Source organism: Danio rerio, chromosome 2, assembly GCF_049306965.1.
Source record: "Danio rerio strain Tuebingen ecotype United States chromosome 2, GRCz12tu, whole genome shotgun sequence".
Lineage (NCBI taxonomy): Eukaryota > Metazoa > Chordata > Actinopteri > Cypriniformes > Danionidae > Danio > Danio rerio.
Window position 1 is genome coordinate 7,934,297 of NC_133177.1, and position 25,889 is coordinate 7,960,185.

At 33.2% G+C, this 25,889-nt stretch overlaps 1 protein-coding gene across 2 annotated transcripts in view; it reads left to right on the forward strand.

Moving 5' to 3' along the window:
• Positions 1 to 25,889, forward strand: part of LOC100150834 (Y+L amino acid transporter 2) — a 54,262-nt gene that overhangs the window by 19,336 nt on the left and 9,037 nt on the right. Inside the window, exons 3-9 of one of the 2 annotated variants that reach the window (XM_073923066.1) lie at positions 6,851 to 6,976; positions 7,789 to 7,933; positions 12,735 to 12,858; positions 12,967 to 13,070; positions 13,153 to 13,249; positions 17,586 to 17,735; positions 20,931 to 21,114. In XM_073923066.1, coding sequence (XP_073779167.1) covers positions 6,851 to 6,976; positions 7,789 to 7,933; positions 12,735 to 12,858; positions 12,967 to 13,070; positions 13,153 to 13,249; positions 17,586 to 17,735; positions 20,931 to 21,114 — 930 coding nt within the window. The remainder of the gene's footprint in view (positions 1 to 6,850; positions 6,977 to 7,788; positions 7,934 to 12,734; positions 12,859 to 12,966; positions 13,071 to 13,152; positions 13,250 to 17,585; positions 17,736 to 20,930; positions 21,115 to 25,889) is intronic. The other variant, XM_073923072.1, reaches the window with a different exon arrangement.

Here is a 25,889-nt window from a genome sequence, read left to right on the forward strand (position 1 = left end):
TAGTATTTTTGGTTCCTACTATGGATTCCTACAACAATCTTCAGAATATCTTGTTTTGTGTTCATAAATGTTTAGAAACACTTGAGTTTGAATAAATACTGAGCATATTTTCACTGTTGGGATGTATTATGCCTTTAAGATAAAAGAAAAGCCAGGCCGATTTTGTGAGGAAAAATATAAACAAAAAGAAAAAGTGGTATTGTATTTCATACGATTTAATTTGATTTAATGATTTTTAAAAGGAGACATGTCCCCAAACCTCAGCCCTAAACCCCAACCATCATTCGGGAACGAGTAAATAAATCATATTCAAATGTACAAAAGAGACCATACAAATAAATATGACAAACGAAACTAAATCGCCAAGTTACAGATTCCTGTGTGATTGCGTTGAAAAAACTCCCATTGATGTCCATGGTGTTTTTGGTTCCTCTTTGGATGCCAATGGCTGTTTTTTCCAACATTCTTCAGAATATCTTGTTTTTTGTTTATAAAAGTTTGAAACCACTAGAGTGTGAATAATTGCTGAGTATATTTTCACATTTGGGATGAATTATGCCTTTAAGATGGAAGAAAAACCAGGCCAATTTCACAAGGAAAAATACAAACTATTTTTGTAGTATAGTCAAAAAATTGGCTATTAAATACTATTTAATTTGATTCGATGCGTGTCCCCAAACCTCAGCCCTAAACACAACCATTATTGGGGGATGAGTAAATAAATCATGCTAAAATGTACAAAAGAGATTGTACAAATGTATACAAATTACGCAACTAAATCAAAAAGTTACAAATTGCCGTGAGATTGTGTTGGAAAATCTCCTATTAATGTCCATGATATTTTTGGTTCCTCTTTGGATGCCAATGGTTGTTTTTTTCAACATTCGTTAGAATATCTTGTTTTTTTTGTTCATAAAAGTTTGAAACCACTTGAGTGTGAATAAATACAGAGTATATTTTCTCTATTGGAATGAATTTTTCTTCCTTTAAGATGGAAGAAAAACCAGGCCAATTTCACAAGGACAAGTAGAAACTATTGTATTCAATGTGGAAGTGTGTCTTTTTTCCAATTGTTTTAGAACTTATGATTCAGCTCCCTAAATTACTAATAATAAATGGAGGAAAACAGTCAAACTGCTTCCTCTACAAACAAGTGTGTCCTTGACTATACAGACAAAGTAATATAATATAAAAAAAAATCAGTTTTCAACATCAAGCAGCAAAACAAGCTGTTTCTAACTTCTAAAAATGAATGGAAGTGAATGAGACCGGCTGTCTCAAGCCAAAAAAATTAAAATGGCTGCGCCCGCTCATTTGCAAAGAATAAGGTGAATAGTCAAAAAAAAAAGGTCTATTTCATATGGTTTCATTTGATTCGAGGCATTTCCCCAAACCTCAGCCCTTAACCCAACAATCATTGGGGATGAGTAAATAAATCATATTAAAATGTACAAAAGAGATCGTACAAATATGACACGTAACTAAATCACCGTTACAAACTGCCGTGAGATTGTGTAGGAAAATCTCCCATTGATGCTCATGGTATTTTGGTTCCTCTTTGGATGCCAATGGCTGTTTTTTCCAACATTCGTTAGAATATCTTGTTTTTTGTTTATAAAAGTTTGAAACCACTAGAGCAGGGGTGTCAAACTTAGTTCCAAAAGGGCCGAAGCCCAACAGGTTACCTGTAGGTTTCAAACAAGCCTGAAGGACTCAATTAGTTTGATCAGGTGTGTTTAATTAGGGTTGGAACTAAACTGTGCAGAGCTGCGGCCCTTTTGGAACTGAGTTTGACACCTGTGCACTAGAGTGTGAAATAATACTGAGTATATTTTCACTTTTGGGATGAATTATGTCTTTAAGATCAAAGAAAAACCAGGCCAATTTCACGAAGAAAAATACAAACTATTTTTGTAGTATAGTCAAATAACATTTCATATGATTTCATTTGATTCGAGGCGCGTCCCCAAACCTCAGCCCTTAACACAAACATCATTGGGGGATGAGTAAATAAATCGTGCTAAAATTGATGTCCATTGGTACTTTTGGTTCTTGTTTGAATGTCAAGGGCTGTTTTTTTCATTATTCTTCAGAATATCTTGTTTTGTGTTCATAAAAGTTGAGAACCACTTGAGTGTGGATAAATATATTTTCACTTTTGTGTAAACTGTCCCTGGAAAATGGATGAAAAACCAGTCTAATTTCACAGAGAAACATAACTATTTTATATATTGTCAAAAAGGTGGCTATTTTATACGAGTTAATTTGATTAGATTTTTAAAAATTATGATTTTAAAACGAAGATATGTCGATAACCCCACCCTTAAACCCAACCGTCATTGCTGGATTAAATAGTAAGAGTAAATAAATCCTACAAATGTATACAAATTACGCAACTAAATCAAAAAGTTACAAATTGCCTCAAGATAGTGTTGGAAACACAGAAAACCACATATGATCTGTATTGCATAAAATATCTGTAGGCCACTATTTATGATCTGCCTATTTGAGCACATATGTTGAGCACATATCTTAGCAAGTCCAAGTCCAGGCATCCACGATATATATTTTTAAACTGCTGCGTGTTGCTGCTCGTTGTTGTGGCGCTTTAAGATCCAGACCAAACTATTTTTGTTGCGCACAAATATTTTTTGTGACTCAGCTGGCTTGACTGTTGCAGACACTCGTATCTGGGTGAAAGATCAACAACCTGCGTCTTACACATGACATGTACTCTCAGGGCAATACAATGGTAATGAAAAGATTGCCAGTACATGTTATATTTTAAAGCATACCATTTTTATACATGTACAAAAACCGTGATAGTGTATTTTGTTGGTGGCTCTTGCTGCGTAAACATCACATTAAACAAAATGGGTGTAGAAATAATTGTCATTCAGAATTGTTAGCTTAATTTCTTACGTAAGTTCTTAAGTAATTACAATGAATGGAAACCAGTCCTATATAACTGTGCGATCACACCGAAGATGGCAAGACCGTCAAAGTTTGCTCTGGCCGCCCTGGTGACAATGCTGTCTGCCTGTATTGCTCTGCCGTCAAAATTCGCTACATTGATCTCGTATTTAAAGAGGCCAAAAAGAAAATCAGTTACATTTTCGCATAAAAATACAATTTCTAGCGTATAAATGTTTAACACTTTTTTTTATCAAACTTTTAAATTTTTTTACACCTCTGGAGTTTCATGTAATTTCGGGTGTTTCATTATTAATTTGTCGACTTTAACTACGGTTTGGTTCTTTCACTTTCATTCTGGCAACAAGGAAACATAACTATTTTACATACTTTTACATTCAGAAAAGTGGCTAATTTGTACAAATTTATACGATTTCATTTGTAAGGAACAATACGAATTCAAAAAGGAGGCGTGTCAACTGAAAATGTGCTTTATTTACATTAGATACGCACTGTTTAGAATACTAGAATGTTTATTCTATTCTTTTCTTTCAGTTAAACAACCACTTTCTTTCACGTAGTTAGGAGACATTAATGAAGTAACATGTTGTACATCCAGCTTCTCTAATCTCTCCATTGCAACGTAACTGTTTTACCTACTTTTACGCACAGAAGAGTGGCCAATTTGTACAAATTCATATGATTTCATTCATAAGAGGTGTATTCTCAAACCCTAACCCTACCACAATTTATACTAAAATGTATCCATAAAAATAACATAAATTAGCCACTAAATCAAAAGGTTACGAATTGAAGTGAGATTGTTTTGAAATAACACATTGAATAAACATGGAATTGTGGTTAAACATTTCTTTTTTTTGTAAAGCATACTACAACAATAAAAAAGCATATTTCTATAGCATAATTACATTTGTTTTTACATAGAAAAAAGACCGGTTCATATCCCTTGCTCAACCAAACTAAGTTTGATCAAAATGAAAGTGAAACAGGTGAATGTGGCACTTATTTTTCTGATTTGCCCAGATTTCACTGCTCCAACAGACGAGACACAGGAGATGTTTTTTTTCTTTCCCTTTCCTTCTAAGCAGCTGTTGCTTTCACACAGTTTCCAGACAGAGCTAAATGTGTTCTCAGAAAGCAGGGACATGATCTAACTGCATGAGGACAGTCTGTAAAAACACACACAAACCTAAGATTAACCCTGGCTCTTTCCAAGAATATAAAACCTTAGTACAAAAAGTGATTATTTTTATCATTACAAATATCTATGAGACCAAAACCACCTATGATATAATTAAAAGACACTTGATTCATATTAAATGACCTACTTTTAATCTTACACAGTATAATATTTTTATCTAACGAACTGTATACACTCAAAAAATATGTTTGCTGTTTGTTCAAATTACTTTTTTATGAGCTGAATATTTTATATTACTTTTAAATAAGCTGAAACAACACAATTGTTGTTTTTTCCCAGACAACTTAGTTGTTTTATGTTCAATCTACTTAAATTTATGAGAACCAATAAGCTAACTTAAAGTTTCAGTATGTATGTTTGACATCAATTGGTCTCGCAAGCACAGGTTACTACTGTAGATTGATGACATCAACAGAACTGTGCCTTACTATCAAGCCTCTGGCAGATTTCAATTGTTTACTAAATAAAAGCAACAACACACGAAGGAATTCATTCATTCATTTTCTTTTTGGCTTAGTACCTTTATTAATCTGGGGTCGCCACAGCGGAATGAACCACCAACTTATCCAGCACATGTTTAATGCAGCGGATGCCCTTCCAGCTGCAACCCATCTCTGGGAAACATCCATACACACTCAATCACTCTTATACACTATGGACAATTTAGCTTACCCAATTAACCTGTACCACATGTCTTTGGACTGTGGGGGAAACCGGAGCACCCGGAGGAAGCCCAATAGCAGGGAGAACATGCAAACTCCACACAGAAATGCCAATATTTCACATATTAAAAGGAGTTTTTGTTCTAAGCTGAAATTGATATATTAGAGACGGCTTCTATTTCTTGCAGCTGAACAGAAAACCTACCTTACCTCAGGTACACCTTATGTGCTTGACTCAGTGTTAAAAGCTAATCGTTCGAGTTTGAATGCCATTATACATGACATTTATTGCCATACTACTGAAAGCAGCAGCAGATAGTTCACCTCAGATCTTGGAAATAAAATAAACCGTTTGAAATTGAACTTTAGATCTGTGACTCAGTGCAAGCCAACACATATCAGTGATTCAGCATCTACATTTAATAATGTTAAAGAGGTTTAATATGTATTAATTAGATTATAAACTTTATCATTTTGTCGGTGTGCAGTGAGTGCTCTATTTTGTGCTTCTGAATGGCTGTATTTAAATTTTTGTGGTGTTTTGTTTGGTGCAAACAGCCAAATTGCTTATCACTGCAAATCTCATCACGTAGCGTGTTGTCAGGACACAGGGTTACAATGTAACCTGTTCACCTAATGTTTACGCTCGTAATATTTATATTATTTGCTAATTAAAAACCTCATGTGGAACTCTAGAGGTTCCATTTCGGTTGCATTTCGGTTGCGATGCACACTTTGAGATCCTTCCTGACTGAATAAATGAAATACTCGGTTTTCCACCAACGCAACCCAGAGTTTGGGCTGAAATACAATTGTGGGATGAAATATAATAGCTAAGCTAGCATTCGGTAGTTTAAAAGAACCAAAACAAAGACAGACGTTTTGGCATTTTTAAAGCAGAATATCTGACTTCAGTATTGTTTTTCAGAAAATCAAGAATGTTCACTTGGCATGTTTCTTCAATATCTGCAACATATGGCATTTCTGTGCTTTAGAAGAGACAAAAACTTACAAACAGCACCATTAATTCCTGTTGTCTCAAAACAAATCGATTGTGTGGAACCCTAAATTATTTACAGTGTAATTAATTCACACACACACACACACACACACACACACAAACACATATATATATATATATATATATATATATATATATATATATATATATATATATATATATATATATATATATATATATATATATATATAAATGAGCAAAATCACACAAGTAGCAGTGCGATATGGCTGTATATCGGCACTGGTGGGAGGCGTGCGTTGGCAGGAGGCCACAAGCTGAGTGCCTTAGTGGCCCCACCAGTGCCGATATACAGCCATATAGCACTGCTACGAGTGTGATATTGCGTTTATACAACAGTTTGATGGCATAATAGTGTATATAAAAACAAAATCAAATATGGAGAGTCTCAAAAACCCTTTTGAGGAACTACTTTCTTCCGCATTGGATTCAAATCATAAGCTGACTGTTAAACAGCTGAGCAAGCATCTTTTAAACTTTAGATCTGTAGTGTCTGCCTTTTGCTGGCTGTATGTGGGTGGAGTAATACACAAAGGGTAAAGAGGCTGTACGGGTGCTGATATTACTTAAATATATCACAGCTATCAGCCGATCAGATTCGATAACCAGACAGAACTGTTATATATATATATTAGAATAGATCAGTACTGCAATAACAAATTGTATCATATATTCATAGAAAGTGTCTGCAGAAAAAAACTGATATTAAAACTAAATATGAACATCTCCTGACCAAAGCATCAAAAAAATGATGTTTGTAGTATGTTCTAATGACTTTTTTAAAATGAGTTGATACAACACAATTATTAAGATTTGTTTTGAGATAACTTAATTATTTTATGTTCAATCCACTTAAATTTGTTAAAATAAATAAGTTAACTTAATTCCTTCATGTTGTCCCAACACAAATCGATTGTGTGGAACCCAGCATTTTTAACAGAGTATTGTTAAATTTGTTTACACTCCTTCGGCTCATTTTAAAATGTGCTGAATGTGTTTCCCCTCTTTCCACAGGTATTCTGATCTTCATAAACTGTGCTTACGTAAAGTGGGGCACTTTGGTTCAGGATGTTTTCACATACGCCAAAATCATGTCTCTGCTCCTCGTCATCACTGTGGGCATCATTAAGATCATTAACGGTAACAAAGCAACTCCAATGTCATGGATGTGACATTTGCACAATCTTACAACAGAAAATCACATAGAAAGTCTATGTTAACATTATATTGAAACATCTGTTTATATTTTCCAAAACCACTAAGTGATTGGATCAGAGATATATCAATATGTAAACCTTTTTTTATACTTTAAATGAGGATAATAACCATGCGTTATGGATGAGACCTAAAAAGCTAGCGAGTTTATAGTATACAACATACTTTGTAGAAATTCTGTGAATTAAACTGAGCAATCCAAAAGAATTAATGCTAATGAAAAGGATTAGAGTTAGCTCACTATAGACCAAAAATGATTTTATTTTGTTTACGTTAATGAGGAAAAAGCTTTGTTATGAATGTTACACTTCTCTGTCATGGATTTGACACCTCTCCTCTCAGTGACAGGTGTGACATTGGCACTTGTGTGACTTTGGTAAATCAAATAGTTTGAAAACATCGGCAAAGACATTTCTGAGTTCCTTAGTACTGTAAAATACAAGCCTACACAAAAAAACGTAAAAGGCTTTCATTATTATGGTGAAATTTTACTTTTTTTTTGTCATGGAAAGTTTTACATTTGCATTTAATTGCTTAACACTGATCATATTTAGGCGGATTTGTTACAGTAAATCACATTGGGATTGCATGAACAAGGAAGTACTTCTCAATCATTGCTCAGGTTGCACCTAAAAAGCTTTTGATGTTTGTATAGACTACTAATACCTAAATGATCTCAGGTTGTTTCTACTGCTGAGTTGTGTAATTTTCCCTCTTTTTTTTGCATGTCACCACAGGAGAAACAAAAAACTTAAATAATGCATTCGAGGGCTCCTCGACTGAGGCGGGCAGCATTGCTCTGGCTCTTTATTCAGCGCTGTTCTCCTACTCAGGCTGGGACACGCTCAACTTTGTTACAGAGGAGATCAAGAATCCTGAGAGGTGCCATTTTTACATTTTCATGCTTTTAAGGGAATTTTGACCCAAAAATTAAAATTATTTCATTGTTTACTTATCCTTGATTTGATTCAAATCAGTTAGAATTGTTGGTCCCACTTTATATTAAGTGGTCTTAACTACTATGTACTTACATTAAAAAATAAATACAATGTACTTACTGTGTTTATAATGTATTTGAGAACACTTGTGGTGCATTTGAGTTGGGATAGAGGTTGGGTTATGGACAAGTTTGGTGGCTTGGGTAGGTTTAAGGGTGGGTTAAGGTGTAAGGGATGGTCAACAGTGTATTTACAAATGTAATTACAAAAGTTAATTACAGATGTAATTACATAAATGTATTTAATCAAGCATAAGTACACAGTAAATACATGTATTTACACAATAAGTACATTGTAACAAACTAATAATTCCTGTGTAAGTACTTATTAGTTATGGCCACTTAATATAAAGTGGGACCGAATTGTTTTCTTCTGTTGAACACAAAAGAAGATACTTTGAAGAATGCTGGGAACTGTTCATTTCTAAAGTAGGAAAAACAAATACTCTGGTCAATGGTTCAACACTCTTCAACATACATTTTTTTGTTCAACAGAACAAACAACTCAAACTGATTTGTAAAGAAATCAAGGGGAATAAGTAAATGGTGGCAAAAGTTACAATTTTGGGAGAATTATCCATTTTTACTGGATATTGTCACATTAGCATATAAAAACATTTTAAGAGTTCAGATGCAAAAACCTCTAAATGCCATCTGAATTTTATTCTAAAGTGAGGATTTTTATCAAGCGCCTGTGTGTATGTTCAGTAAATCCACTTTTATGTCAATAAATAAGTTTTTTGCATTGCCTTTAAAGTGAAATAGCTGAACAAAAATATTGGAGGCTGAGAAAAATGCTAATTTTAGAAGAAAATTTAAGACAGCACGAGGATTTTGCATGTGAACTCTTCATTTTTTTAACAAACTCTTTTTTTGTGTGTGTTAAATCATTAATCATCAGTGATTTGAACTGATGGATCAGTGATGAATGGGGACGGGGGGTAATTACATTGGAATAAATTGGAAAAATCAAGAAAAGCATAAAAACTATCACATTTAGTTGAAACTGTGTAGTTTGTCATTTTTTTTTTTATTAACTAAGGTCTTTGGTGACCAAACTGTTATATTAATCTATATATATATATATATATATATATATATATATATATATATATATATATATATATATATATATATATATATATATATATATATATATATTATAGATTAATATAACAGATTAATATAACAGTTTGGTATATATATATATATATATATATATATATATATATATATATATATATATATATATATATATATATATATATATATATATATTATAGATTAACATAACATTAACATAACAGATTAATGTAACAGTTTGGTGTATATATATATATATATATATATATATATATATATATATATATATATATATATATATATATATATATATTTATAGATTAATATAACAGATTAATATAACAGTTTGGTATATATATATATATATATATATATATATATATATATATATATATATATATATATATATATATATATATATATATATATAAATATATATATATTGGTTTAATAAAACTGTTTAAATGCACCCCATATTTTTGGCTATATTCACTGTGAAATAGATAAAAAAATATATTTAATTTCAAAAGACGGTGTACTGATTTATGCTGAGCACTATATAGAAAATCCAGCTTTGACTAGTGGTCGTACTGTATGTGCTTTCATAGCACAGACAATACAGTAGCATCTACAGTAGCAACAACGCAAGTCAAGTTCTTTCAGTCATCAGCTACAACTACGGTTTTTAAGGGTCAAAGTAGGTGTAGATCATTGTGACAGATGATCTGTCTTATAAATATAAGTGATTTATGTGTTTCTAAAGTGTTGCACTTTAATGTGTTGGCTCCTTTAAGAATGCACTCCTCATTAGTTATGCATGAGGAACATACCACGAGGTTGTATGTTATAGCATGTTCCGGTTAATATAACAGATTAATATAACAGTTTGGTATATATATATATATATATATATATATATATATATATATATATATATATATATATATATATATATATATATATATATATATATATATATATATATATATATATATACATAAATATATATATATTGGTTTAATAAAACTGTTTAAATGCACCCCATATTTTTGGCTATATTCACTGTGAAATAGATAAAAAAATATATTTAATTTCAAAAGACGGTGTACTGATTTATGCTGAGCACTATATAGAAAATCCAGCTTTGACTAGTGGTTGTACTGTATGTGCTTTCATAGCACAGACAATACAGTAGCATCTACAGTAGCAACAACGCAAGTCAAGTTCTTTCAGTCATCAGCTACAACTACGGTATTTAAGGGTCTAAGTAGGTGTAGATCATTGTGACAGATGATCTGTCTTATAAATATAAGTGATTTATGTGTTTCTAAAGTGTTGCACTTTAATGTGTTGGCTCCTTTAAGAATGCACTCCTCATTAGTTATGCATGAGGAACATACCACGAGGTTGTATGTTATAGCATGTTCCGGTTAACAAGTGCGCTGTTTATAAAGTACAATCTTTACATGAAGGTGGACGTGTGTTAATTCCTCAGAGGATCGGTTCACAACAGTAGGCATTGATTAGGGAATGCCAAGACCACAGTCTGGCATTTTGCAAATTCATTTAAAACCTTAAAAGGTTTGTGCATGAATTAAGAAGTAAGGAATTACTGACAACCTGCTTCAAGCTGCTTTGAGTCACTTCTTTATTTTAAGAAACAGCAACTCCATTTTTTACTCCATTTTGATTATTGAATCTTTTCAAATCTTTCAAAGTATGGCAACGTTATTATACTAAATTATTATTATTATTCATTCGTTTTCTTTTCGACTTAGTCCATTTAATAATCCGGGGTCGCCACAGCAGAATAAACCGTCAGCTTATCCAGCATATGTTTTATGCAACGGATGCCCTTCCAGCTGCAACTCATCTCTGGGAAACATCCATACACACATTCACACTCATACACTACGGACAATTTAGCCTCCCAAATTAACCTGTACCGAATGTCTTTTGAACTGTGGGGGAAACCGGAGCGACCGGAGGAAACCCACGCGAACACATGAAGAACATGCTAACTGTACACAGAATCACCAACTGACCCAGCCGAGGCTTGAACCAACAACCTTCTTGCTGTGAGGCGACAGCACTACCTACTGCGCCACTGCGTCGCCAGTTTTTCAGCTTAGTCCCTTTATTAATCTGGGGTCGGCACAGCTGAATGAACCGCCAACTTATCCAGCATATGTTTTACGCAGCGGATGCCCTTCCAGCTGCAACCCATCACGGGGAAACACCCATACACTCTCATTCACACACTTATACTGTACTGCGGACAATTTTAGCTTACCCAATTCACCTGTACCGCATGTCTTCGAAATTGTGGGGGGAAACCGGAGCACCCAGAGGAAACCCACATGAACGCAGGGAGAACATGCAAACTCTACACAGAAATGCCAACTGACCCTGCCGAGGCTCTAACCAGAGACCTTCTTGCTGTGAAGCGACAGCACTACCTACTGCGCCACCGCGTCTCCCCATTATTATTATTATTATTATTATTTAATATTTATTATTATTATTAAATTCTGTGATAGCATATTAGGGACACATAACATTTTTACAATAGCTAAAGCGAATAGCAAAATTCTTAAGCTTATTTCTTCCTCTGCGTTTACATATTCATCTATTTACTTAGCTGAAAGGACTTTCCAAATACTCTAGTTTTTAAAGTGCTACTTCGCCAAACATATAATAAGTAGATATTTTGAAGAATGTTGGAAACCACTAGGTAGAGATCTACGTGGGACTAAATTTTGAATCCCGCTCCCGCCCGCACCCACCAGGTTTTAGCCCGAACCCGACCGCCCCCACATATATTAAGCATTTGTTGTCCCGCTGCCCGACCCGCCCCGTTTTCTACCCGCCGCGCCCGATCCTGCTAAAGAGGGGGGGGGGACAAAACCGAAAATCACCCAGCTATACAGTCCAGACAGCCTATAACAAGCTGTCTGTACAAACACAAACACACACAGCACCAAGCACACATACACAGACAAAGCTCTCTCTCTCTCATTCGCACGCGCACTAACACACACACATAAGCACCAAGCACACACACAGGCAAAGCTCTCTCTCTCTCTCATTCGCGCGTGCGCATTAACACACACACACACACATAAGCACCAAGCACACACACAGGCAAAGCTCTCTCTCTCACACACACACACACACACACACACACAGCAAAAAACAAGCTAAACACAATATCGCACAATATTTCATTTACACACATACATACGCGTGCTCGCTCGGGTGTCGGGAGTGATGTTGCTAGACAGCCCTCTCCCGTCCCAAATTAAACCTGTTACCGACCGCTCCCGTGATTTATTTGGAAATTTATTCCTGTGCCGCAGAAATCTGGTCGGGTCCCGCAGCGCCCACGGGAATGCAGACCTCTACCACCAGGCATTGACTTTCATAGAATTTGTTTCCCCGTCTATTCATGTCAATGGTTAAATGTTATCAACATATTCAACATATTCAAAAATATAATCTTTTGTTAAAACTCAAATTGACAAGTCAATGGTGAGCAAATGATGACAGAATTGTAGTTTTTGGGTGAGCTATTCTTTAAATGTTCTCCTTGATCATTGACAGGAATCTGCCCATCGCTATAGCCGTCTCCATGCCAATCGTGACCATCATCTACCTGCTGACCAATGTGGCGTACTACGCAGTTCTGGACATGCCTTCTTTCATGGGTAGTGATGCAGTGGCTGTAGTAAGAGTCTTTCAGAGTATCAAATACGCAGTGTTTATTCTGTATGCGTTCAGTGTATTGACTGCAAAGCCATTTAATTAAACCTTCAGCTTCTGTCCCAATCTGTAGACATTTGGAAATCAAGTGCTTGGGCCTATAAATTGGATCGTCCCAATTGCCGTGGCCATGTCTTGCTATGGAGGACTCAACGCTTCCATCATTGCCGCCTCCAGGTAATGTTCTGGTTCAGTTTTAATCGATGAAGGCTTTCAAATGTTGATATTTGCGTCTTGTATGTTCTGTTCTGGGTGTTAGGTTGTTTTTTGTTGGGGCGAGAGAAGGCCACCTTCCCATCAGCTTAAGTCTGATCCACACTGAGCGGTACACTCCTGTACCAGCACTCCTTTTCAATGTAAGTGTCTTTTTTAAAGAGTTGTAATTGGTTTATATTATCCACGATGATACAAATAGTTGGTAGAGTTAGCATGACATGGTGTTAGCATGACATGGCGTTTGCGCATGGACCGTCAAAGTCTCCCTGTCCATTGAACTTTGAGCATATTACATTCAGAGATGTTGTTTATACACATCAACTTAAGTTTAAAATATGATATCATAGTGGACCACCCTTTTAAGAGATACTATTATCAGAAATATGTTTCTAAAAAAATAACAGGAACACTTGGAATTACATTGTGTTGTTTAAGTGTTCCCTTTATTTTTTGAGCAGTTTGAACAAACAGCAAAATACTTTTTCCTAAGTGCGCTATGGATGTAAACATTCTTCAGAATATCTTGTTTTGTGTTGTTCAATTGAAGATAAAAAAAAAGAAATGAATGTGCGAGTTCACATGAGTGAGTGGAAATGATGAGGTCATTTTTATACGGGGCTGCCATGCGTGAGAGTCACACAATTGAGAGTATTCTCACGCTCTCACACCACACGTCCATTTTCTCACGCAGAAAAATCAGCCCTACAAAATATTTCTTCCCAGCTGTATTTGATGTATAACAATAAATAAATAAATAAATAAATAAACACTATCTACACAGTATCTTTAATAATGTGAACTGGACTTAAGGTCATTACCTCAAAATGTTTTCATTAAAAAATAAGTCTTAAAGTTATTATTTCACATTTATTTTGGTCTTGCTAATATAATCTGCATGTTTGGATTGATGTTGAAGTTTGATTTCTCATAATATTTTAAAAACTTTTGCGTTTATAAACTTTATGCTATTATTATGTACATTTTACATACACAAATACACTCTCTTCATGGTGCTAGAAAAAAAGAGATAAAAATAATTAATTTAAAGTTATTAAAATAAATTATTTTGTTAATAACTAAATTAGAAAAAAAGTATTATATATTTTTATGTATATTAATAATAATGTCACCTCTGCTTTTTTATTGTTTTTATTTATTTAATTTTTCTTTTCTCTTTGTCTTTCTCTTCTTGTTAAGGAATGTGAAGTGAGTTTCTTGTGTAATGAAACTGCACATGAATATAAATGTGTATAAATATAAACAAGTGAGTTTTTTTTTGTTTAACCCTTTTAACTGCACCACCAATAAAAAAATGTTTGGATTGCATTTCTCAACTCCTAATGTCACTAGTTAACACACTCATTGCATTTTTGTTTCAACACATCCTCTAATTTCTAAAATATCAGCCTCTGCAAATGTTCGATATGTCGGTAAAAGCACCGGAATTAATACATATACTATGAAAAATCTGAAAATATGAAGTGTAACACCAAAACATAATCAAAATAAAACATTTTTGAACACTTATATATGCCATATTCTCATTTAACATGTTTTCTTGTTTTATTTTACAATAAAACCAAAATCAAGTGTAGTATTGCAACAGGATTATATTTGTTTGATCATTTTGTAAATCAACAACAACGCTGCGTGTGTAAATTATTAATTAAAACAGTCATTAGCCAAACAGTCAGAGATTAAAATTATAAAAGTGATGACTAAAACAGTTAATACATGCTCCTTCTTTAACATTATTGCATAAAATGTTAGTATACATGGATTTTTCTGTACTAAAAGTGCGTCTAATAACTTTTGTTTATATATATATATATATATATATATATATATATATATATGTATATATATATATAATTGTATGTACAGTATATGATATATGTCCCAACCTCTTTTTTATTATTATATTATCTTTAATTTAAATGTTCTTTTCTCTTTTAATTCTTGTTAAGGAACATGAAGTGAGTTCGTTGTATAATGATTTTTGTAAATGATCTTAGCATATCCCTCCAGCTGTTTTATAGTGTTTTCCCGTTTCATTCAAAATCGATTTCTGTTATTTATAATAATAATAATAATAATAATAATAATAATAATAATAATAATTTATTAAAATATATATTTATAAATAAATAGGGGCGGGGCACAAATTCTCACTCCAAGTTAGAACCGGCTACCCTTCAGGCGCATTAAATGTGCAACTGCGCCCTCGTCAGGTCAGATGATAAACAGTGTTTGTATGTTTGTTTTGTTTTTTGCTTTAACAAGAACCATCATGTACAGCTTCATTAACTCTTTGACTGCCCGCTCTAGCTAATAGTTTGACCATGTTTTAACTGTTTTTATTAGTGACTGTTAAAGTCATTTAAAGAATGACTGTTTTAATTAATGGTTTACACACAGCGTTGTTGGTTTACAAAAAATAACAATAATAACTTTTATTTTGGTTTTATTGCAAACTTAAGAAAAAAAGAAAACATGTTAAATGAGAATCACCGAAGGCATTTCTCGTAAAGAGGAGGGTTGTAACCCTGATGTCCTGGACAAATTCCCTCTCTGCCTTTAACCATTATGGCCTCCCAATCATCCCTATCTGCTGAATTGGCTCTATCACTGTCACTGGTGGTGTGGAGAAACCCCCCTCCTGATTGTGAAGCACTTTGGGTGTATGGCCATATACAATAAATGCGCTATATAAATACACATTACATTACATCACATGGCATATATTAGTGTTTAAAAATGTTTAATTTTGATTATGTTTTTAAATAAATTGGTCTTACACTACATATTTTCAGATTTTTTTTTATAGTAAATGTATTTATTTCTGTACTTTTACCATAAACTGACATCTCAACCATTTGGTAGAGGTTGATATTTTAGTAATTTTTGGATGTGTTGACAAAAAAAAGTGAAAGTAGTGACACTGGGATTTTTAGTTAGTTAACATTAGTTTTCTTGGTGGGGCAGTTAAAGGGTTAAACAACAAACTCAACACATTCCTTAATAATAATAAAAAGGAGAGGGGACATTATTATCAATATACATACAAATATGTATCTTTTTTAATTGAGATATTGACAAAAGTTATTAAATGGACTCTTAGTACAGAAATATTATATTTTATAAACATTTAAATCTCTTTTTTTTCTATTCACATATTTTCTGGAAATGTTTAAAAATTCAGGCATTTTGAAATTCCTAAATGTTTAGAAAATATATTCCATATCCCCATCAATTTTTCTTTCTCAACTCTATACTTAGGCCTAAAAAATCCTATGTTACAAGAAAAATCTGACAAAAAAAGAAAAACTGCTGAAAATTTTGCTGATAGCCTGTAAAAAAGCTATAACCAAAAAAATGGTTACAGCTTGAAATACCTCAAATTAGTGACTGGTTTGACATAATTTATGAAATCTGTAAGATGGAGAGGCTAACAATGAACCGTCGTTTACAGACTGAGGAGTTTAATGAGACATGGAGAAAATGGGTAGAATTTATTCTGCCATTAAGACCAGATTTATTATAGAATGAATGAATAGTTAGAAAGACGTGAAATTTATTTTGTTTATTTTGTGTATTATTTCTAGTAATAAAAGAAAACATAACAGAAAGATAGAAAGAAGAACACTAGCTATTTTAAATATTATACATTTAAGATCCTAAAAGTAGCATCCTCGTAGTTCCATATGTACATAGTTTAGGTAATTAAAAAAACTGGGTGCTACAATATGACAAAAAAGTACACAATTGAAAGGCAACAAGTTAATTTTATCTGTTTCATTTTTGATGATATACAAAACAATTAAGTGTATTGATTTTCTTGTTTCTTATAATGTCCTTAAATCATTAATGTAACTTCCATTTTCATTAATTGAATTTTTTGTATTTTATCATTTTATTTATTTCTACAATTTTGGGAATCCAATCTTTGATTGTTTTGTGAATACATTGTGGAAAACCAGATCTGTATGTGAATTTGGAAACTGCAATGAAAAACTAAATGAAAAAAAATCTCTTTTTTTCTAGCACTATGAAGAGAGCAAACTTGTATTTGAGTATGTGAAATGTACATAATCATAGCATAAAGTTTATACTGAAACCAGCAACTTTTAAAGATCGATCCTTAACATAATCAGGTTTATAAGAGAAGGAAAAGGTTTTTAAAATAATATGAGCAATCAAAGGTTCAACATTAATCCAAAAATGCAGATTATATTAGCAAAACTTAACTCAAAATTAATTAGAAATAGTTTTATTAAAGCATTGAAAAAAACATCTCTTTAGCCTAAAATCTTTGAGGTAATGACCTTCAGTCCAGTTTACATTATTGAAGATATTGTTCCAGTAAAAAAAAAAACACAAGGCCTAGACATATTTTCTTTTAAAATTAAAGAGCTCATTTTGTCATCGTAAGACTTACATCCACAGAAATTGTGTTTGTATGTGTTTGTGCTGCAGTGTGTGATGGGTCTGGTCTTCCTGTGTGTGGAAGACGTGTTTCAACTCATCAACTACTTCAGCTTCAGTTACTGGCTGTTTGTGGGTCTGTCTGTGGCCGGACTCATTTACCTACGCATCACACAGCCTGACAGACACAGACCCGTCAAGGTGACTCCTCCAGCCATCAATGGACCCGTTTCACATTTTCGGGTTTATCAGTATTTTATTTTCAATAACAATATCTGTAAATAAATAAAAAATAAAACAAAAAGATTTTAGGTTAAGTTCTTATCCTTTTAACTTTACAAATTTAACACACACTTTCATCCTCAGAGGTGTTATTTTTTTACTATGACAATTCTAAGTGTTTATCTTTTGAATACATCGTTAATCTTTTTATTCTGAATGCAAATTTTTGTATTCTTAAGCAGAAATAGCTAAAATCTCCTTTGTTTTTGTTTTCATTTTCATTTTTCTTCTTGAATTTGACTTGTTTCTTCTCTTAAATTTATTAAAAACAAGAAAAGCGAACAAAAATGTTTTTGACACATTATGGCATCCTACGCCACATAAATCATTGTCAATTTTATTTATTTTTTCAATTACATAATAGCTTTAATTCATGCAAACCCCCATTGTTGGTTTATTTTCTTGTTCTTGTTATTGTCATTGATTTACACTTAAAATATTGTCATATTATTTAGTTTTTATTGTACAAGTTTGACAATGAAAAAAAGTTTTAAAGATTTGTAAATTAACAGTTTTTCATATTTTGTTATAAAAAAATTTCAGTTATTTATGCTTTTAATTTTATTATGGGACCTTGATCTTTCCTTTAAAAGCGTACACTTCCTGACAAAAATCTTGTCCTCAGTCCCAGTTGTAAGAGCAACAAATAACTAGTTAATCATTTGGAAAATTGACAGAAGGTCGATGAATCCTCTGTTGAGCTGCATCCCAATCATCGCAAATACTGCAGAAGACCTAACTGAAACTTCATGGACCCAAGATTCTCATAGAAATCAGTCAAGTTTGGTGAAGGAAAAAATCATGGCTTGGGGTTATATTCAGTATGGGGGTGTGCGAGAGATCCAGAGTGAATAGCAACATCAACAGCCTGAGGTATCAAAACATTTGTGCTGCCCGTTACATTACAAACCACAGGAGAGGACAAATTCTTCAGCAGGATAGCGCTCCTTACTCACACTTCAGCCTCCACATCAAAGTTCCTAAAAGCAAAGAAGATCAAGGTGATCCAGGATTGGCTTTCCCAGTCACCAGACATGAACATTATTGAGCATTTGAAAGATGGTAAAGGAATCTTGATGAACTCTGGGAGTCCTGCAAGAACGCTTTCTTTGCCATTCCAGATGACTTTATTAATAAGTGATTTGAGTCATTGCAGAGATGTATGGATGCAGTCCTCCAAGCTCATGGGAGTCATGCACAATATTCATTTTTTTCCACTGCACCACGGCTTTATATTCTATACTGTACATTATTTCTGTTCAGTGACAAGACTTTTGTCTAAGTAAATTCAGACCTTACTGTCCTAATTAAATAATAAAAATCAAGGCATGATCATATTTTATTTTGGTCAAATAAGCGTAATCTACAGGCCTTTGCCTTTATCTAAGCCACTTCTGATTTCAAATGATCAACTAGAAGTCAAGTTATTATTAGTTGTTACTGAAACTTGGATAGGCGACGAGACTTTTATCAGATAGTGTTAAAAAATTGACTTTACATTTTTATAGTTTAGAGTAATTTATTGTCTGGGTTGGTGTTGTACAAAAAGCCTTGTAATAGTCTGCCAGTAAATTTTCTGTTGCTTTACAGACTTAGTTCGCTATATATTATTTATTATACTTTTTATTATCTCAAACAGCTGAAATGTCAATAAAATTCCCTTTGTTCAACTGCAGAGTTGAACTTTCAAAATCAAATTAGACAGAGCAGAGATGAAATTTCCATTATGCAATTCACAATCAGAAAACACTTGTGATGCACTAAATACAGACACTGTTAATTAACAGCTATATCGGTCACACTTTACAATAAGGTTTATTAGTTAATGTTAATTAATGCATTTACTAACATGAACAAACAATGAACAATACATTTACTACAGTATTTATTAATGTTAATAAACGTTAGTTAATGAAAATACAGTTGTTCATTGTTAGTTCATGTTAACTCATGGTGCAATAACCAATGCTAACAAGCATGGACTTGGATGTTAATAATGCATTAGTAAATGTTCAATTATGATTAATAAATGCTGAACATGTGTTGTTCATTATTAGTTCATGTTAGTAAATGCATTAACTAATGAACCTTATTGTAAAGTGTTACCGATATATTTTACAGTGCAGAGCGCAGTGAATGGGAGAGTACAACAAATATATATTTTTTACAATCCTATTTGCTGAAATAATAGAAGAAAAACTCTAGGATTGTGTTATCAAGAGCGTCAGAGGATGGAAAAAAATGTGCAAGACTGATAACGGCAACCAGGAGAAAAAACAACGACAAATTTACTGTTACACTGCATTAGAAACCCCTTAAGCGGTAATTCGTTTTTTGTAATTTGGTGCAAGAATGATTTAATACATACGTAAATACCAGTGTTGGGGAGTAACTAGTGACATGTAACGGCGTTATGTAATTTAATTACAAAATAAAAGTAACAGTAATTCGTTACAGTTACTGAGAAACAATGTTAAATTACAGTTACTTGTGAAAATGTTTACGATTACAAATGTAAATCTAAATTTACAAATGAAATTTAAGAATACAAATGTAAATCTTACATCTAAAATTTTTCTTTCAAATTCTGGGATATGTTGAATATTTATCTGTTGCTTTGTCTGTTTTTGATATGCACGAGGCCTTTCGCTAAGGCCATTTATTAAAGCGATGCTATTCTGATGCTTTTGATTTGCGGCGCACCCACAGGCATAAATCCCGGAGGGAACATGTCCTCGGTATAAATGCTTGAAAATGATTTAGTTGAAAATGTACATTAAAAACTTAAAAGTAATCAAAAAGTAATCAAATGTAATTTGTTACTTTACTTTTATAAAGTAATCGAAAAGTAGTGTAACTTATCACATTTTAAATAGGGTCATTTGTAATCTGTAATCTATTACATTTCCAGAGTAACCTCCCCAACACTGGTAAATACATATGAATGCTCATATGTTGTTGTTTTTTTTTATTAAAAACTTTCAAGGATTTAAAATGCTGATGACCTTTAAACGCATAATACCAGTTTTGTGAAAAGGGTCTGTATTCATATCTGCTAATTTGTTAGAATCCAAACCATCTGCCATTCTTACATGTTTCTTTTTCCTCCATCAGCTCAGCTTGTTTTTCCCATTCGTCTACTGCCTGTGCAGCGTGTTCCTGGTGATCGTTCCCCTGTACAGCGACACCATCAACTCTCTCATAGGAATCGCCATCGCACTGTCCGGAGTGCCTGTTTATTACCTGTGCGTCTACCTGCCCAAAGAGAAAAGGCCGAAATGGATCGGGAAACTAAATGGTAAGGGATAATCGTGTTACATATTCAACTGAGAGGATTGAACTTAACTTGGATAGGCTGATCAAGTTAAAGGTGCTGTATGTAAGTGTTTGACTCTGCTAAAGCATAGAAAATACCTTAATATGTTTGCAGATATTTAAGAAATATGCTAAGTGAACATTCTTGTTTATCTAAAAAACAATGCCTAATTCAGATATTCTGCTTTGAAAATATGCTTTACATGCCCGAACATCGGTCTTTGTTTTGGTCATTCAACCTGCCCGATGCCAGGCACCCCGGGTTGCTTTGGTAGAAAACAGCGTATTTCAATCATTCAGTCAGGAAGGCTCTTAAAGTGTGCGTCCGTGACCCAATGTGACCTCTGGTGGACAGTAGCAGACTCATAAATGTGACGCAGATTCAGAGTTCCACATGAACTTTTGAAGTGGTTATTAATTAGCTAATAACATAAATATACAAACGTTATGTAAGGAGAGAAGGTTGTATATTGTAACCCCCGTGTCCTGACAACATGTGAGAAGATTTGAAGTGATAAGAAATTGGTCTGTTTGCACCAGACGAAACACGACAGAAATTTAAACAAAGCCTTTCAGAAGCACTGAATAGTGCACTTACTGCACTCCAACGAAATGGTGAGGTTTATAATCGAATTAATGCAAATTAAACCTCTTTAATATTCTAAAAAGTACATCCTGAATCACTGATATGTGTTGGCTTGCGCTGGACCACAGAGGTGAACTATCTGCTGCTGCTTTCAGTGGTATGGTAATAAATGTCATGTAAAAAGGCGTTCAGACTCACATTATTAGCACTTAAAACTGAATAAAGCACATGAGGTGTTTCTGAGATGATCACTGTTAGTTTATCCTGTTGCAAGAAATAGAAGCCGTTTCTAAAATATAAATTCCAGGTGTTGGTTTGGACAAAAACTTTTTTTAGTATAGAAAATATTCCTTCTATCACGTGCCATTGCTTTTATTTAGAAAACGGTTTAAATCAGCCTTAAATCAGCCTTTAGGTTTGATGGTTAGGCACACTTTTTCCGATGTCATCAATCTGGCAACCTGCGCTTGCATTTGCTTCGAATCAGGCGTGCAATACCTAGTTCAACCACTGGGTGTCAAACTTACATATTGCACCTTTAAATGGATATTTAATAGTGCAAAAAATGATTTTCTTACTTGGATATTTTGTCCTGTTTCTAGTCCAAATGTCTAAAAATAAAAATAAAAATAGCATTTTCTAGACAAGTAAAACATATTGTCTTGTTTTAAGGCATAATATGTCAGAATGAAGTGAGTTTTTCCTTAAAACAAGCTAAATAATGTGCCAATGGTGTAAGCAAAATTGTTATTTTGTCAAAAGGAAAAATACTATAATTTAGCTTGTTTTAAGGATAAAGTCACTTCATTTTGATGTATTACTTCTTAAAATAAGAGATAATCATGTTACATAGTAAATTGAGTTGATCAAACTAAACTTGGCTAGACTGATCAATTTAAATCGATTGTAATAGTGCACAAAATGCTTTTCTTAGAGATTTTTTCTTGTTTCTACTCCAAATATCTTTACGTTCTTAAATTAAGAAGCATTTTCTAGACAAGTAAAACATGTTGGCTTGTTTTATGAAGTTATATGTTAAAATTAAGTGACTTTTTCTTAACACAAGCTAAATAAGGTGCCAATGGGGCAAGCATTTTTTTTTTGTCAAAAGGAAAAATACAATTGTTTTGCTTGTTTTAAGAATAAACTGACTCCAGTTTGATGTATTACTTCCTGAAACAAGGGATAATCATGTTATATATTAATTTGAGTAGATCCAACTAAACTTGGATAGGCTGATCAAGTTAAACAAAACTTTAATAGTGAAAAAAAAAATTCTTAGAGATTTTGTCTTGTTTCTAGTCCAGATATCTAAATATTCTTAAATCAAAAAGCATTTTTTTTAGCAAAAAGCAAAAATGTTTGTCTTGTTTTTCCTTAAAATATGCAAAATAATCTGCCAATGGGGTCAGCAAAACAATCCTGCATCAAAAGGAAAAACAAGATTATTTTGACATATTACTTCTTAAGATAAGGGATAATCATATTAGATATTGAATTGAGTGGATTGAACTAAACTTGAAATGGCTGATCAAGTTCAACGGATCTTTATTAATGCAAAAAAAAATTTTTTTAATTGGAGATTTTGCCTTGTTTCGAGTCCAAATATCTAAAAATTCTTAAATCAAGAAGCATTCTCAATACAAGCAAAGCATATTGTCTTGTTTTAAGAAATAATGTGACAAAAACAGTTAAAAGCAAAACAGTTAAATGGTCACAAAAATAATCTATACTAAACCTCTAAATAAAAACATAAATAAAAGGACCTTTGCCATATAAAATGGTAATATTTCACTGAAATGTTTATTTTCACTCACTTTCCTTCAGCTTATTCATTATTTTTCAGTGTTTTAATTTATTTAAATGTTATTTTATTTTGTCATTTTATTTTATGCCATTTTACATAGTTACATTTTATAGTGTTTTTTGGCCTCAGGTATTTAATAATGATTTAACGATTTTTATTGGCGAGGCAGTGGCGCAGTAGGTAGTGCTGCCGCCTCACAGCAAGAAGGTCGCTGGGTCGAACCTCGGCTCAGTTGGCGTTTCTGTGTGGAGTTTGCATGTTCTCCCTGCCTTCGCGTGGGTTTCCTCCGGGTGCTCCGGTTTCCCCCACAGTCCAAAGACATGCAGTACAGGTGAATTGGGTTGGCTAAATTGTCCGTAGTGTAAGAGTGTGTGTATGAATGTGTGTGGATGTTTCCCCAGAGATGGGTTGCGGCTGGAAGGGCATCCGCTGCGTAAAGACTCGCTGGATAAGTTGGTGGTTCATTCCACTGTGGCAACCCTGGAGTAATAAAGGGACTAAGCCGACAAGGAAATGAATGATTTTTATTTTAATTTTAAGAGCTGAAATGTATTAAACTATGCTTAAACCGATCTAACCATAGATTTGGCTATTTTAGTAGCAGCATCTTAATAACATGTCCATGGAATATGAATTTATATTGAACCGTTTAATGCCTTTTAAATGATGACAACGCTAATTATATGAATTTCTGACACATGCGACAGTGAAAATGCAGTGTCATGTCCACAACCCATGTATAGTCATGTGGTCAAAGCATTTCACCTCCACAAATGTGATTATCATCCATGGAAGTTCACAGTTCTGCCTAATTTAGACATACAGTTTAAGTCGAAATGATTAACCCTCTTGTGAATTTTCTTTTAGAAATGTTTCCCAAATTATTTTTAACAAAGCGAGGAAATTTTTACAGTTTTCTTATATAATTTTTTTTCTTCTGGAGAAAGTCTTGTTTGTTTTATTTTGGCTAGAATAAAAGAAGAAACATTTTTAAACACCATTTTAAGGTCAATATTATTAGCCACCTTAAGCTATATTTTTTTGGATAGTCTACAGAAAAAAAAACATCATTCAATAACTTTCCTAATTACCCTAACCTGCCTAATTAACCTAATTAACCTAGTTAAGCCTTTAAATCTCACTTTAAGCTGTATAGAAGTGTCTTGAAAAATATCAGCTAAAATATGATGTACTGTCATCATTGCAAATATAAAATAAATCAGTTATTAGAGATGAGTTATTAAAACTATTGTGTTAAAAAAAATGTGTTTTCTTTCCATTAAACAGAAATTGGGAAACAAAATATACAGAAGGGCTAATAATTCTGACTTCAACCGTATATACACATTTCTATGAATTGAATGGAAGCCAAGAAGACTCAGATATGTTTTACCAGATACAAAGTTATGTAAATGTTAGTCACAACCAGATCTATGACAAGATGTTCTGGCCTGGAGGAGGGAAGTGGGCTGTGTGACTGAAATGCTGTCTCATGTTTACGCTAGAGCTGCACATCTAGTCTCTTCTTACTTCAGTCCTGAACCGCTCACACCGTACAAAACACCTTTTCTCAGTCAGAATGTACAGTATGTATATCTATGAGTTCCAGTAAAAAGACATGCAGAGACCAGCAGGGAGAGTTTGGCATGGGAGACTAGAGTCCTTGTCTTTTGTTTTTTAAAACTTTGTTGTTACATTTTAAGCTTTATGTGTTTGCTCTTATCTTTTTAATTGTTTATGGGATAGTATTTTAAATATATTCATGTGCAATTTATGTTGTATGTCTTTGGGCTCTATTTTGACAGTCCATGCGCAAAACGCAAGGTACAAACACTTTCAGGGCGTGTCAAAATGCATTTTTACTAATATAAGGATGCTTTGCGCCGTGGCGCATGATCTAAAAGGGTTGAGTTTATTTTTTTAATGAGTTATAGGTGTGTTTTGAGAATAAACCAATTAGAGTCTCATCTCTCATTCCCTTTAAGAGCCAGCTGCGTCGCGCCATAAGCGCATTTGTTATTTACATGACTTAAAGTAAGTGTAAGTGGAAAAACTGAGCATTTCACTAGCAAGAAAACAGTTAAACAACGCAAGAATGAGAGATAAGGCCTCTCAACAGTTAAACAGCATCTACTGCACGAGAATGAGACATAAATGATCTACTTTCACTTTCGCTCTTTACTCACAGAAATCAATTAGCCTATGAATAATTAATTTTGTTTGTAAAGCCCAAATATTTGTTTCAAAACTATTTCTAAATTCAGTTCTAATTTCCAGCAAACAAATAAATGAACAAGAATAACGAAGTGTGTTGAAAAACCTGAGTTATATCCTAAAACACATGCTGTGCCCCATATGGTCTAAA